At 39.8% G+C, this 16120-nt stretch overlaps 1 protein-coding gene across 1 annotated transcript in view; it reads right to left on the reverse strand.

Moving 5' to 3' along the window:
* The window catches only part of gabrr2a (gamma-aminobutyric acid type A receptor subunit rho2a), a 96172-nt gene that overhangs the window by 7544 nt on the left and 72508 nt on the right, over positions 1-16120 (reverse strand). Inside the window, exons 6-8 of the mRNA XM_005943514.3 lie at positions 13435-13517; positions 4864-5004; positions 2386-2538 (exon numbers count right to left, since the gene is read on the reverse strand). Coding sequence (XP_005943576.1) covers positions 2386-2538; positions 4864-5004; positions 13435-13517 — 377 coding nt within the window. The remainder of the gene's footprint in view (positions 1-2385; positions 2539-4863; positions 5005-13434; positions 13518-16120) is intronic.

The raw sequence follows: 16120 nt of genomic DNA on the forward strand, positions 1-16120 counted from the left end.
TTTTGCAGATGATAATGGTTTTAGCCGCTGCGATGCTTTCGACCAACAGGCGCAGCTTGATGACATCATCAACATGCGCTATCGCGATAGAGCGATATAGTCAAAATCTCTATCGTTGGCCAAATTTATATCGTTTCTATATCGCCCACCCCTACCTGAATGTCATTTCATTTTTCTAATACCTCCATTTTTTACAGCAGGATGAGTCCAGATGTTTTTAAAGGACCAATGTGTTACAGGTGATCACTCATCACCTCAAGTATGAGCAATTTTCTGTATAATCACATTAAACTATGAATCATTGCTTTTCATTTGTTTAAAATGAACCAATGTTATCTACATTTGGTCTGCCAAGCATACTGTGAAGTCACAGTCACAGTAGTTTCTCCTACATGCTTGGAATGTGAGCAATTGAGTTCGGCAACCTCAGATCCAACACAGTGGTCGCCTCATTTCACTTCAGTGATAGGCTTGCAATTGTTTCATGTTTTCCTGGTTTTAAAAAGACCCAAACTAGTAGTGTGTTAGTTCATCTCTCAAAATGACCATCTGTGGCTTAAAGACCTTACCATGTTCATTCCGACTGATGGTATCAATCTTTAACAGCACTATTTATTTATAGAATTTAAAAATGCTTCTTAAAACAGCTTGACCATGCACAGTTCTTGCTGGGTCGTGTCTGGATTTTTTCAATCTTGTTTTTCGTTTGAAGTTATAATATCAGTACATTTGGTTCTGTTGGCCACAGAACCAAATGAAATGGTGCATACAGCAGTCGCTGATATTGTTTGTGTGGCATGGGGACATTTCTTAAAGATTAACAAGTAGCAAGAGGACATGACTGGGAATTTGGAAATTCTTTTTATAAATTACCAGAATATTAGAAGATGAAGACGTCAATTATAGATAACTGATAAATGTACAGCCTATTCAAAATGAGTATATATTTTGTCTTTTTAAGTCCTTTGTTAAACAGGTCTTTAAAGATTAATTTAAGTGAAACATTATTAACATTTAATTTATTATAAGGGAATCAAATCCATAATAGGCTTAGTTTAAATGTCATGTAAAGTTAATAAAAAGGTTATTCTCTAGTCCATTTTATTAAAAATCATTTTGTTTGAGAAGCTCATTAATGTAGGAAGTCCAGTAGAATGACTCCATTAATGAAGTGAGGAGGTGGGGAGCATGTACACTAGAAAATTAGGTGGCTGCAGAATTTTGGCTAGAACCATATAATTTTAGACACTGGTACATTTTTGTACTTTTCCAGCTGTGTACCAAAACCTATTCAGTTTACAGTTATGGGATGAAAAATTGGCTTTTAACTGAGAGGTGAGACACCCCCCCCCTCCCAATTCTGGAGGCTTAAATGTTATCAAACAACTGACTGAGAAAGTCTTTAAGCAGGTAAAAGGTCTGGAATTGTTCAAAAGTTGTGTTAGCATTCCAAAGGTGTTTATTTGAACACACAGCATGTATTCAAAGCAGCCAATGCAGGTTAAACTGGTCATTGTTGGCAATATTAGCTAAAGAGCTAAAATAAAATTCTGTAGGTAAATCCATTGAATGACAGTAAGTGCGGATTAAAACGTCTTCATGCATGCTCAATCATCCAGGTAAGTAAATCTCCAAAAGTTGATTCTGTTCATCTGGACGTAGCGTTTTCAGGGGAGAAACGTTTCCCCAATTAGATTTGGGGAAACCTGCAGTCAGCTGAGACTGAAGAAGTCACCTGGATGAGTGACGAAACGTTTCTCCCACTGAAAACGCTACGTCCAGATGAACAGAATCAACTTTTGGAGACAGTAAGTAAGCTGTTTTTCAATTTAATAGGAGGTAGAGAACCAACCTTTCTGCTTTATATGTTACTTTTTTTTTAACATACTTGTCAGGTACTCTTAAAATAATTCTCAAAGGAAAAGACACCAGAATTAGCTACCTGTTAATTTCATCTGCATAGACTGCCCAAGGACTGCCTGAGCAACTTTCAAATTTAAATTGCTGCTGTAAATTATTAAATGCACAAAGCAGAAAGAAGAAAAAAACAGACCTTCAAACAGTCACATAAAAACATCTCCACCAACTGAATTTAATAAGAGCGATAAGCTGAGCCATAAGAGAAGTAAGGGGGAAAGCAGATGCCTGCGTGACAAGTACAGCAACAGCCCCAATACAGAAAATAATTCAAAAGAAAAGTAAGCGTGGTATAGCGTGGGAGGCTTGTGTGATCACACATGTATGTGTGTATTCCCAGTTGGTGGAGCTATGTCACAACGAGCTTTCATCATTCCACAGAGACAGATTTTCCTCAGGCATGCAGAGCCTCTTCAAAGAACATTTGATATGAGTTTCTTTTCTTTTCTCTCTCTTTTTTTTTTTTACCCAAGGAGACTCTGGCTGGCACAGCCCGGCGGTCAATCCAGAATGACACCCATGAAAGCATCACCATGAGTGTGGCGGGAAAGTACGTCTGCAGCAGGAAGAAGAAGATGTGCCGTCTCAATGTGAAGTTGATGTAGAGACGATTGTACCAGCCTGAAAACACAGCAAGAGACCTTCTCAGAGTGGTAAAGCAGTCAGAGCTTTCCTTACCTAAAATGTCAAGATTTTGCATGAGGTGTCAAATGTGTAGGTGTAAGATGTAAGAAGTGAAGATTTCTGCTTCTTATTTCCTCTAAAGTACTGCAACAAAATGTATGACTTTTTCCCTCTAACTTAATAACATAAAAACTGCCTGGTGACAGATAGAAACAAAAAGCAGCCTAACCAAATATTTTTCTTCTTCGAAAAAACAGCTGGAAGATCCACAGGGCCTTCCTCAATTATAAACCACTGGTTATCCGCAAGAAACATCTGATAAAACCCACGCACTGGCTTAAAAACTCATGAAATGAAATCAGTGCTTAACTAAGTGCTTAACCAGTGTAAAGACTTTCAGACAGATGTAATATGTAATGTTTGAATGCTCGTTATTTGTGCAGCAAAATTTAGAATGTTCAGCAGCAAAAGACATTTATAAAGATGAGTCTCCTGGGTTTCTGAGAAAGGTATTTTTCAAATAATAAAGTGATGCTTTTAAAATCACACCCTCTGGGTGGCTCTTGCCAGCTATTTCAAATTCTTCAATCCGTATTTGGTGAGTTGAACTTTATTGTAGTTAAACAATTTCTATACCTTTTTTTAAAAATCCAGAAATACTATCACTAACATTTCTGCCTTGAAAAAGAATGCAGAACTTCAGAGTTTATGCTGGGGATAGGTTATAGATAGGTTGTATCAAGAAAGGTGGGACAGAGACAGATTGAAGTCCCCCTGACTTACCTCTCATCACCTCTGAGACAGGACGAAAAGGCTTAACATCCAGTCAGAGTTTCTTTGTGTGGTTTAGTAAATCATCCTTTTTCTTAATCAAAGATATAACTCAACAGTTAAGTGAGTAGTGTGGTTTGAGCAGTGATCTTGTGTCAGTACGTGATCAAGCTTCGACCTTGGCAAGTATTTTAAAGTTGAACAAATATAACAAATAAGCCAATACAACCTATGGAATGATTCCACGACAGGTCTAACTGAGAGGCTGTGTAGAAACAGCCTTAGGAGGTGTGTGTGTGTGTGTTGCAGGATGGGGGAGGAGCCACCAAAGAATGTCTGATTTTTATAATGTATAATTTAATAAAAAATAAGTTCTATTAAGAAAAAGTGAGTATTCCTCTATATTTGAATTGTGTTAAAATGGATGTACATATGAGAATGTATTAATGACAAATCTACCTGAAGTAGAATTACCTGAAACAAATGAAACATTAAGATATTGTATCCATAGCTGACTGAAGGTTCACATGCTGTGTAATTATTAAAAGTATATTAAGTATTACATGGAAAAGAAAAAATGCAATGAAGTGATTTCAATGACTTGTGATTGCTATTATTATTTGATTCTGCTTTTGCTTTGCTCCTGCTAAATTGTTTCAATTTGATATCCTGTAATTAACGTCATTTTTAATTGTTTGTGAAACAGTAAAGGTATAAATCTGAGTATTAATCCTTTTGGTATAAATAGGTCTTACAGGTTACTCCAGCCCTTTGAAAGTAACAGAACTTTGAGGTCTACTGTCCAGGCCCCAAAATTTAACCCAGTGCACCAATTTAGAGGGTATCTGCCATAACAGGTATCACTGGTAAGATACCGGGCCTGCAAGGCTATTCAGACACTCGTTTATGCTTTTCATCATCTCATTAATTTCTGAAGTATCAAGAAGAATTGCAATACTAAACAAAGCAAACGTCCACTCACTGGAAAATAAACTGAACCATCTCAGGATGTAACATCAACATGAGAGGTGAAAGACAGTTGTTTACTCGTGCTTACTGAGACCTGGCTTAGCAGGGCTAACCATATGCTTATTTAGATAAGCATGAAATAAAGAAACATAAAAACATGAAGATATGATAATAATTTGTACTCCATGTAGTGGTCCAGACTTGGTATTGGTCCCACCAGATTCACAGTTGTATTTGACTTGTTATTACCGGCTAATTCCATGATGTCTTTCTACCGCTGTAAACTTAAAGTTGTTGTTTCTACTTTTCATTATTTACTGTTATAAATTATTTCATTTTCAATGAGTTTAACTTAGGCTCAGTTTGACTATTTGAGGATTTCAGATTCTTTGAAAACCTCCCCCTTAAAACCATGCTAGCATAGCAGCCAATATAAAAGGTCCAAATTTATCCTAAGGGTGGAATTAAAGGAAAGGTTATATGTTGACTGTACCCAGTAAGTAAGTGCAAGCCTGTATAGACACACAAAAACATAATTTAAAAAGCATCAAGAACTTATGATTTTTTGTTAAGTGTTTATACCTGTGCTGCTATAGAAGGCCAAGCGAGATGTGGTATGAAACTTCTGAATAAGAAACTGTGATAAGGAGATACGATCATCAATGCTGAGGGACTCATCTCCGCTCTTCCAGTAGAGCATCAAGTCTTCATCTGTGTAAGCATCTGTAAAACACCATGCAGTAATAAGCTTAGACTTGGCCAGTAGAACTTTTAACCATTTCTTTACATTAAGAAAAAAAAAGAAAAACAAAACAAAACAGAGGAGCAACCTAAATCAAAAGTAAAGAAACTGCAACTGAAAACTGTCAGAAGAATATATATTAGTATGTGCATAACATGAAAAAACTACTCATACCACATATGAGTAGTACCAACCATTTGATTAGTAGATGATCTGCTCTATAGCCTGAGCTATAGCAAGCTTAGTAAGGGATTGTATTTATTGTATTATTAAGGCAGTGCTGGACAGGATTTATAAATATTATGCCAAGCACTGTCTCTTCAGCAAATGTAAAATGTACCACTGAAAAAAGAGCCAATTTGAAGTGGTACTCAAGAAATTTACTACACAATGCAACTGTCTTCTGTTGCAATTCCTTAACTGTCTTTTGTTGAGATTTTGAAGCTTCACATAGTTCACAGATAAATTTAAAACATGAGAGGATGTAATGTATAGAGACACTAGTGTGTGCTGGCTTTCTTGGCAGCCTTTTTGATGCCTTTAAAAATAAAGGAATCAACAGGCTGAAGGTGCAGTGTACCTGGGTACTAAGGTGCCCAGGTACACAGGTAGCTCTATCTCTGGATAGTAAGAAGAGAATTGCAGAAATAACAGGGAAAATTATGTTTTTTATGCACAGAGCCACAGTTACTTGAACCCATGGATCCTACAATCAAGACATCCACTGGCTTTGTTGCGCTGGATGGCATTTACTTGGCCTAGTTTGATTGCACTTTCAGGGATTTCTGACAACATTTTTTGTATTAAATATAATTAATTTGCTGTTGCTGAAGTTATATAATGAGAAATGGCAGTTTGTGGAATTTTTCTGTTTTCATTGTCCTGTTTGTGGTAATGCAAATCTACACTGACACATGTAATCCATTCTTCAAATGCTGACACTGCCTAAAACATGTATAAATACATTTTAAAAAATGATTGGCCATTATTTAAGAGCTCTCAATATGAAAGCATGTTTTCACTCTGCTTGTGGGAAAACCTCCCACTATTTGGATTTGTATTACGAAGTGGATTAACGTGTAAGGGTCTTCACTTATTATATCTTATTTGGTGGCATGTTATATCTTAGATTGAGCGCGTACATTCTTATTTATATTTTTACTGTCTGCTAAGCCACTCTGAGGCTTAATAAAGTATGAAAGGGCCGAATTGTGGTACTACCTTTTTACATCCCCAAAGCTGTTTTTTATTCCACCAGTGATACAGCGGACTACTGGTCCTGTCACCATCCTCAATCTGGGGCCTAGTAGACGGAGGAGACATCTAGAAAAAAAAGCAGGGTAAGAGGAGTGGCCTGCGCTTTCGGCTACATGCTAACCTGCACAGACCAGCACTTCCCAGTCTCTTCTTCATTAATGCCCATTCACTCGCCAACGAAACAGACTCAAACAGACTCAGCCAATAGCTTCGGTCGAGGATGCAGGATTGACAGCTGTGTGGTGATTGGTGGAAAACAACACCGACTGGCAGTGGAGCTAGAGGGGTGTTTATTGTTGGCCACAGAGGTCCCTAACCCTAACCAGCATTCAGACTGATGGTGAAACAACTAGTAACTTAGTGTTCCAACTTTCAGAAGAAGGAACTGGTTTCACAGATAGAGATCGACGAGGTGCAACACAAATGATATGGCAAGGGGGAGCCAGGTGGGAGATATCATCACCCCCACCCAAGATTGGGCACCAAGTATGAAGTAGTGACCTGAAAGATAGGATCATGGCAAAGCTGGAAAGCTGGACCGTCCGAAGCCGGTTACCAAGATTGCATGAAGTACCCTCTGAAGATCTACTAGAAGATGTGAATGCAGCACTATGTACAATCCCTACTGCAACCATCATCGAGACTAATCAGCTGATCTACACAACAGCAGCATTAATCAGTGAGATGGTTGGCTATAAGATGAAAAGCCAGAAGGAACAGTACCCTACATTGAGAAGGAGATTAGAAGCCAAGATCAAGTTAGCACAGAGGGAAGTTGGCCAACTATCGGCGTTACAGAAAGGTGTGATGAAGAAGGTGCCGAAGAAGTACAGCAACAGTCCATACCTGAGGCCTTGGAAACTGCCAAGCAAAGACTCACAGCCTTGGCCAACTACTTGAAGAGGTATACCAGAGAAATAGAGGGCAGGAGAACAAACCAGCTGTACTCCACCAAACCATCCAAGGTGTACTCTCAATGGCAGGGGAAGAATATGAGAACAGCACCACCAAGGCTGGAGACAGAGTAATACTGGAACAGCATAAGTCAGAGGGATGCAACCTACAATGGCAATGCTCAGTGGCTAGCGGATCTAAGAGCAGACCACCGCAAACTCCTTGAACAGGGTCCAGTAAGCATTACAGTGGCAAACATCTAAGAAAGGATCTCCAGTATGAAGAGCTGGACAGCAACAGGCCATGACATGATTCATGCCTACTGGCTGAAGAAGCTGATTGCACTCCATGAGCATCTGGCAGCAAAAATGAACAGGCTCCTAAGGGATGAAACACAGAGAATGGCCCGACAGTCCTGATCCCCAATACCAGAGGCGTAAAACACCAGCTCCTGGTAGATGGAGCAGTCACCTGAGACTGCAAGACTAGGCTGGCCAACCTGTGCACTGCCTGGATTGACTACAAGGCCTATGACTTGATGCCCCACACATGGATCCTGGAATGCCTAGAACTATACAAGATTAACAGGACCCTAAGAGTCTTCATCAGGAACTCAGTGGGGATGTGGTGAACAGCACTAGAAGCCAACTTCAAACCAATAGCCAAAGTCACCATCAAGTGCGGGATTTACCAAGGAGTTGCCCATTCCCCACTGCTGTTCTTCACAGGTCTGAACCTGACTACAAAATGGAGCAGTTGTCAGCCACCTCCTCTACATCGATGAAATCAAGCTGTATGCCAGGAGTGAACGAGACATCGATTCACTGATCCACACCACGAAGATATACAGCAACGATATCAGAATGTCAGTTGGACGGCAGTCAGAACTGAAGGGATCGCGCTACCGGAACACAACATTGCAGACATTGAGGACAGCTACAAGTATTTGGAAATCCCACAAGCAAATGGAATCAGGAAGAGGCCACTTGGAAAGCTGCAACCACCAAGTACCTGCAGTACAAAAGGTCAGGCAAGTCCTGAAGAGTCAGCGGAATGGTGGGATCAAGATCCGGGGTGTCAACACCTTGTAGGTGTTGACACCTACACCTTGTAGGAGATAGAAATCAAGAACAAGGAAGACAAGGAAGCTCTTGACCATGTATGGAAGGTTTAACCCCAAATCCAGCACCCTGAGACTGTACGCTAAATGGAAGGAAGGAGGCTGGAGACTAATGAAACTTAGTCTCCAGTAAGTTCAATAAGGAAAATCTATGGTCTCACATCTGTCTGCTCCCAGGTGTTGCCGGCCAAATCCAAGCTTTATCACTCCCCCTTTTCCATACTTTTAAGCTGTTTGTGTGATCACTGGTCTAGTCAAATCATTTTCTCCAGGCCAATTAGCATTCATGTCACTTACTTTAAATTTCACTGCGCATCTATCATTCTATCAAGAATGACAAAGAAGTCGAATCAGTACTTCAACTTTTACTGGAGTATTTGTAAAAACTAGCATCTGTACTTCTACTTAAGTACACAATGTCTTTACTTTTGCCACCTCTGCTGATGGATCGTGAATGGATGGTCTGTCAGTTTTATACAATCTGTGGTTTACTTTTTGTCTTTACTTTTACCACCGCTGATTAGGACATGATCAGATAAAAGAGGGTTTTCCAGGAATCCTGTTAAATGTTTCTATGCCATATGTCAGAGCAGGATCTATTCATATGGTGGTGCGGTTCTGGTGCCCTCCCTGCAGGCCCACTGTCCTCTCCCTTCACCTGGCTCTCTGGGTTTGGGTGGGTGCCTCTTGCTCCTGGGATTGGTAGGCGTCTGGGAGTTTGGGGTTCAGCCCTTTTCAGGCTGGTTGTTTTGTACCTCTTGGGGTGGGCCGTGGTGCCTGGGTTGTGTTGTCCAGTGCCCCACTTGGGCTTCGGGTTTGTTCGCAGTCCCCCGGCTTCTGTGGTGTTCTGGGACCTTCTCTCTGGGTGCCATTACTATGTCCAGGGACTGGGATATGCTGGATGACTTACACTAGATCTCCATGGTGGCTCTGGAAACTGGTGCAGACTTTCATGCATGTTTGTCACACAGCATGTTGTTGAGTTGTAGATGGTGTTTATCTAAGCTAGCGTACACAACGTTTTTAGGGGTGTGCTTATCTTATGTAGATTACGGGTATAACCTCACAAACCTTACACACACACACACACACACACACACACACACACACACACACACACACACACACACACACACACACACACACACACACACAAAGAGGTTAGAGGAAAAAAATGATGCAGGAGTAATGGTGTTTCAAAATAATACAGACTGTCAGATGCCTCAACCTGTAGTTGATGGTAAATATGACATGTGTGCCTAGTAGCACAGCTCACCCTTTAATTCTCTTCTGAGAAAAATGTATGCTATGACTTTTAAGAATATTGCCTGAGGGAGGTGTGAATAATATAAATTGAAACAAATTAAATTACCAACACAATACCGTGTGGAACTCCAAAATTAACCTTACTGTATGAGGAAGATTTCTCCATTTAGCTGAACAAATTGGAGCATACTGGAATAATATCATTCAAACTACTGTAGCGCAATACCTTTAATACCTCCAGCATGTTCTAGTTGTATTTTTGTCCCACCGAGCACAGAATCTCAAAGCAACACAGGTCAGCTAATCACAGTCTGTTCATAAATCAAATTCTATTAGAACTCATAATACAAATTATTGACTTATTTTTAAGTGATTATTTTCCCCACACGGCACCACTGCAATTGATCTTACACCAAATCCTACTTTCCTTCCCTATGGCCTCAGTTCTGGTAACCTAGGAATGACTGTTCTCTGTAATTATCTGCCAAATGACAGTTCAGTGTACCAAGCCTTCTTGTAATTTCAGGGTGTGGTGCTCCATTGTTCTACTGGGAGATGTCAGTGCTCACGTCAGCAATGACAGTGCAACCTTGGGGGGTGTGATTGGCACTGTTCTGGTCCAATCTGAACCAGAGCGGTGTGTTGTTGTTGGAATTCTCTGACAGCCACAGTTTGTGCATGATAGACACCACATTCAAGCATAAGAGTGTCTGTAAGTGCACTTGGCACCATAATGGCATAGGCCAGTCTTTCTCAAATGGTGGTATGCGTACCACTAGTGGTACTTGGGCTCTCTCTGGTGGTACGCGGGAAATCTCCATTTTTTTTACGATTAAATAGTAAAAAGAAAAGGTCGCAGCCAGACTACAGAGCGCTGGTGGGCTCGTTTCCCTGGGCCATAAAACTGCAAAGGTGCCATGGTGCTGTCACGCTGACTGTAAAAACACTGCCCTTTTCCGCGGTGCCGCGTTCCCAGCCACCATCAATGAGTCGGAGGCTCCCGGGAGAATCGGTGGGGGTGCGGGAGATACCGTCAGTGAGTCAGGATGCGATCCACTTCTTCTGCGAGAGGGCGTTAAACCTTCGCACCCAGCAGCGGGGAGCTGGCAAGGCCACCTCGCACCAGCAACTATTGGAGAAAGACGTGAGTGAAGAGGAATCTGCCGTCATCTGCTCCTAGCAAGGACAACGTGCTCTCCAAGAGCTCGAGAGCGGCACCATCACCCAGGCCAGAGAGAGAGAGGAGTTTCACGGCCTGCTCTATGTGAAAAAGGGAGTAGCACCGCAGTAGCGATGTACTGAGCGCGGTGTATTTTCCTTGGCTGGAGGGATCCCAGAGGAGGGTCATCACATGGCGGGTGGACAGCGGATCCAGCAAGGCCACCACATTTTGTGTCGTTGGCTGAAACACCACGACGAGCAAACTGAGCAAACTGAGTTTCAACGTACACGAACTATGAAGGAGGGTCGTGAAGCCAAAAATCCGGCAGCTTAACCACCACAGCAAAAATTAAAATGTACAGCTCTGCTATCACTTCCAACATAAATGAAGACAGAAAAGTAAACAGCAGTAGCGTTTGCAGGGTTACTGAAGTTGGGCTAGCTGGTATATAATGATGTGCGTGGTGGCTAGCTACACAGCTATAGTTAGCATAACATAAACACAGTGAAGCTGGAGGATGAACGCTAACTTTTTTCCACCCGATAAAAGTTAACGTGAAGGTTCCCGATGGTTAGGGACAAATGCAATCGCATGTTGGGATGATTTAAATGGACCAAACTTCAGTCAGGAGAACAACTGAGATAATCCATCCACAATACGAGGTTAGTCATTAATATACTGCTGCATGGGCTGGGCTGTAGTTACATTGTAAGGTTTTACAATGAATAGAGCTTTAAAATGAATAGTGATGATTAAAACCAAGAGAGAATGACAGTGATCACCAACTTTTTTTAGGGGCTTGTTCTAAATAATTAGAACAAAATTCAAAACATTAAAACATGTTAAAAACACAACAGCCTTAATAAATGTAGAATAGTTTGGACATGGAAGCAGGGTTCATATGTCATCACTTAAAGATTGCATATCCCACCTGCTGTGAATGTTTTAATGCAGTACAGTTGTTATTATTATCACTTTTCACATCCTGTTTATGACAGTTAAAATGAATAACATTCATATAAGAAATAAAATTGCCTTGGGTAAACAGTATGTGGTGTTAAATAGGCCTATACTACTGTACTTTAATGTCGGTCATAAGGGTGGTACTTCAAGAGCCATATATTTTATGAGGTGGTACTCATTGTGAAAAGTTTGAGAACCACTGGCATAGGTCGTTATGGAGAATCTTTCCATTAGTCTAACTTTATATCCAGGAGAAGCAATGTTCCACATCCTGGTTGTGGAGCACTGAATCAGCTGTTTATCCACTTGTGGTTGTGTGCAGGTGTATAGGATGTCTTGATGCATGCTCAATCATCCAAGTAAGTAAATCCCAAAAAGTTGATTCTGTTCATCTGGACGTAGCGTTTTCAGTGGGAGAAACGTTTCATCACTCATCCAAGTGACTTCTTCAGTCTCAGCTGACTGCAGGTTTCCCCAATCTTATAAACAGTACATTTGCATAATGACTGAAACCAGCCCACTGAAGGAACAATGTGAATGGTACTCATGGCCAATGATCAATGGGCTTTGATCAGTGGTTTTTGATCAATGTTCATGACAATTTGCATGTTAATGATCAAGGACCTGACCTCACAGCTCAATTGTTAGCATAAAGTCAGTAACATTTTTTTTTAAACGGCAACTTCAAATGTAGCATTTCTATGAGGTCAACAAATATACATACATACAAACTGTTTGTGTGCAGTTTGTTGCACACTGAGTCTGCTAGCTTCTTAATGGTCCAAGGAGAGAAAAGAGTACTGATATTTAAAGGTAAGGACTGCACAGTAGGAATTTGATAAGCTGAAAAAATAAAGGAAGCATATGATGTGAAGTTATGTCTTTTGATATTTTTGATATACTGAAAAGTCTTGCTAAACAAATTGAGGTGTTTAACGATTTTGTGTTATTTAAAAGGTTGCAAAAACACTCTGAAGTTTAATTTGCCATATTGGAATGGATTTAAAGTGAAGAACATTGTGTTAGACTGGTGCACAGTGGCTATGGGTTGCATAATGGGGAGCAGACATTAATTTGAATTTAAGTATATGATGCTTAGATGAATTCAGTGAATGTGGTTCACCAACTTTATGTAGTTTTGCTACATAAAGTTGGTATTAGCATGGCAGCTGATCACAGCCTGTACACCAAGAAAAGTTTTGATTCTTTTCCTCAGACTGAGGCAACAGAAAATAGAGCTACTTTTAAAACTTCACCCTTTTTTTTACTCTGCTTGCTTGCTGAGTATATTACATTACATTAATATAGCACGAGGTTCAGTTGGCTTTACATAAAAAACAGCTGGGGCAAATGTTTTCAAAAAGATCTACTTTTACTTTCTTACTCTGAGCACATTTCAGAGTCTGTTTCTTTGCTTTTTACTTTTGACTTTTACTTGAGTAAAGAATTTGAATCAGTACTTCAACTTTTACTGGAGTACTTTGTAACCCTGTCTGCACTTTTGCCACCTCTGCTGATGCATCAAGATGATGGTCTGTCAGTTTTATACTGGTTTAACTGCAATTCTCCTAAAATGTATGGAGAAAAGTTCAAATATAGAGGAACTGTTACAAAAAACAAAACAAAGAAATAGCAGAGTACATGGTAGACAATACAATTCAAAAAGAAGATAATATATTGATATTTACTAATAATAATGAAATACTTGATATGTGCACCATTTTATCATCAGATGAAACATTTACTTACAACTCTCCAGCTCCAGTGAACAGGTTTGAGAATCCAGAGGAAAGCGACTGAAGTCCATGTTACAGGCTGCTGTTACTGTTACTCTGTGAGCAAACAATGCACCAATAGAGGGACACAGTGAGAGTAGTGCACACTGTAAATTCACATGTGACAAAATGAAGAATGTCAATTTATCAGAAGACAAGTGGAAAAGACCCTCACAGTGACACGGTCAGAACCAGGATTAGAGTTTGGTTGTCATCACAGCATATTTCATATTTCTGTGGAATGAATTATAATACAGATATAATTTGTGCCCCTTCATGTACCACATCATTAGCTGGGTTGGACCTCTTCAGAAATATCTTAATTCTATGTTGCATAAAATCTACAAGGTGCTGGAAACATTGCAGACTTTTGGTCCACATATTGACATGATTACATTTGTCAGCTATATATCCATGATATCCATTCCATCACATGCTCTATTGAATTGAGATGAGGTGACTATGGAGGCCATTTTAGTACAGTGAACTCATCGTCATGTTCAAGAAACCAGTTTGAGATTATCTGGGCTTTGTGACATGATGGAAGCAGCCATGAGAAGATGGGCATAGTATGAATGATGAATATGATCAGCAGCAATACTCAGGCAGGCTGTGAAATTTAAATGCTGCTCAATTGATACTAAGTGCCCCAGACAGCATCATGAAAACATCCCCCACACATTACACCACTGCTGGCAGCTTCTATTGCTGATATAATGCTGGGTAGATTCATGTTGTTTATGCTAAATTCTACAGTGCAAATGTAACAAGAGAAATCAAGACTCATCAGACCGAGAAATGTTTTTGCAATCTTCTGTTTTTTTTATTTTAGTGAGCCAGTGAGAATTGTAGCCTCTGTTTCCTGTTCTTAGTTTACAAGTCCGGCACTTGAAGACACCAGTGCGATATTCTGCCGATATAGCTAATCTGCTTTAAGGTACAATGCGGAGTGTTCAGAGATGCTCTGCTGCATACCTTGGTTTTAAAAAGTGGCAACAAGAGTTACTGTTGCCTTCCTATTAGTTTAAAACTGCCAAGGGGATCACTGGAACCAAACTCCCGAATTTTGACACCGTGTATGCTAGCCGTTTACAGAAGCGAGCTAGCTGCATCATCAAGGACCCAACCCATCCAGGTCACAGACTTTTTGTACCCCTCCCATCGGGGAAGAGATATAGGGCAATCAGAACCCACACAAACAGACTAAAGAACAGCTTTTTCCCCAGAGCTGGAGCCTGTGTCACCCCTCCCCCAACACACAATAGCTAACTCTCTCTCTCTCCTTTACCCCATATCATGTCTGCTGCTAATGTAAAAAGTCATTTACTGGGCGTTAATGTTTAATGTTTGCACTAAATTACCACACTGTAAATACTGTTATACGTATTATTTTAGACACTTTATGGGACATTCATGTTTGCACTCAACTACCACATTGTAAATACTGTTATATTATCTTATACTGTTTGCTATATTGTAAATACTATTTTATTTTCTTTGTTATTTACTGTGCTAAGTGCCTTCCTTTTACTTTATATCTTATACTTTTACTAAGGTTATTTATTACTATGCTGCTTCTTGTTTTATTGCTGCTGGCCTCTGTGAGCTACCAAACAAATTTTGTTGTATAACTACAATGACAATAAAGTTCTTCTTATCTTCTTATCGTGTCTTATCTTATCTTATCTTATCTTATCTTCTTAAAGCAGTTTAGCCATTCTTTTCTGATCTCTGGCATCAATAAGCCAGCCATAAGTCACCAACTCCCACACCACGTGGGAAACTTCACTGTGTCATGAACATATATTAGAATATTAGTAAATGCATCGTGTTGGACCATGTGACTGAATGATATTTGCATTAATGATTTGCCAAACGAATTGGCCAGTCAGTGTATGTGTATTATTCAGTTACAATTGATGTTACAGACCAGCAGGAAATTTAAAATTTAGGAATCACAAGTCACAGTGCTATGGTACATCTCAGTTAACACAGGGTGTATCTTTTAATGACAGAGTATAGAACACATAGAATATGATTTGTTACTATGATTATAAAACAACTGCCAATTGTTTCTCATTTTCAGTCTTGTTTTTAATCTCTCTGAGTGTATATATTGTTTTATATTGTCTCCTTTGGGGAGGTTGTTTGTCAACCTCAGTTTGCTTTATTTGAAGTTTGCTTTTTCATGTTTCTCCACTAAGTTTTTTTGTTGTTTTTGTAGTGCATTCTGTTGAATTTTTCCTGCGATTACTAGAGTTTTTTCTTTCTTTTGCACCCAAAAAGTCTACTGCATGTGGACCAATAATCATGTGATGCTGATGACAAACAACTCCAGAGGCTGAAGAAGTCACTTGGATGAGTGACGAAACGTTTCTCCCTCTGAAAACGCTACACCCAGTTGAACAGAATCAACTTTTGGGGATTCATTTACCTGGATGATTGAGCATGCATCAAGAGACTTTGTGATACAATTACAGCAGCCTTTATTAGTTGCACTGTGACTTATTTTAGAATATAATATGAATCGGTAATACAGTGGGGCAAAAAAGTATTTAGTCAGCCACCGATTGTGCAAGTTCCCCCACCTAAAATGATGACTGAGGTCAGTAATTTGCACCAGAGGTACACTTCAACTGTGAGAGACAGAATGTGAAAAA

This window comes from Haplochromis burtoni, unplaced genomic scaffold (genome assembly GCF_018398535.1).
Source record: "Haplochromis burtoni strain Fernald_Lab_line unplaced genomic scaffold, NCSU_Asbu1 Contig_369, whole genome shotgun sequence".
In the NCBI taxonomy this organism is placed as follows: domain Eukaryota; kingdom Metazoa; phylum Chordata; class Actinopteri; order Cichliformes; family Cichlidae; genus Haplochromis; species Haplochromis burtoni.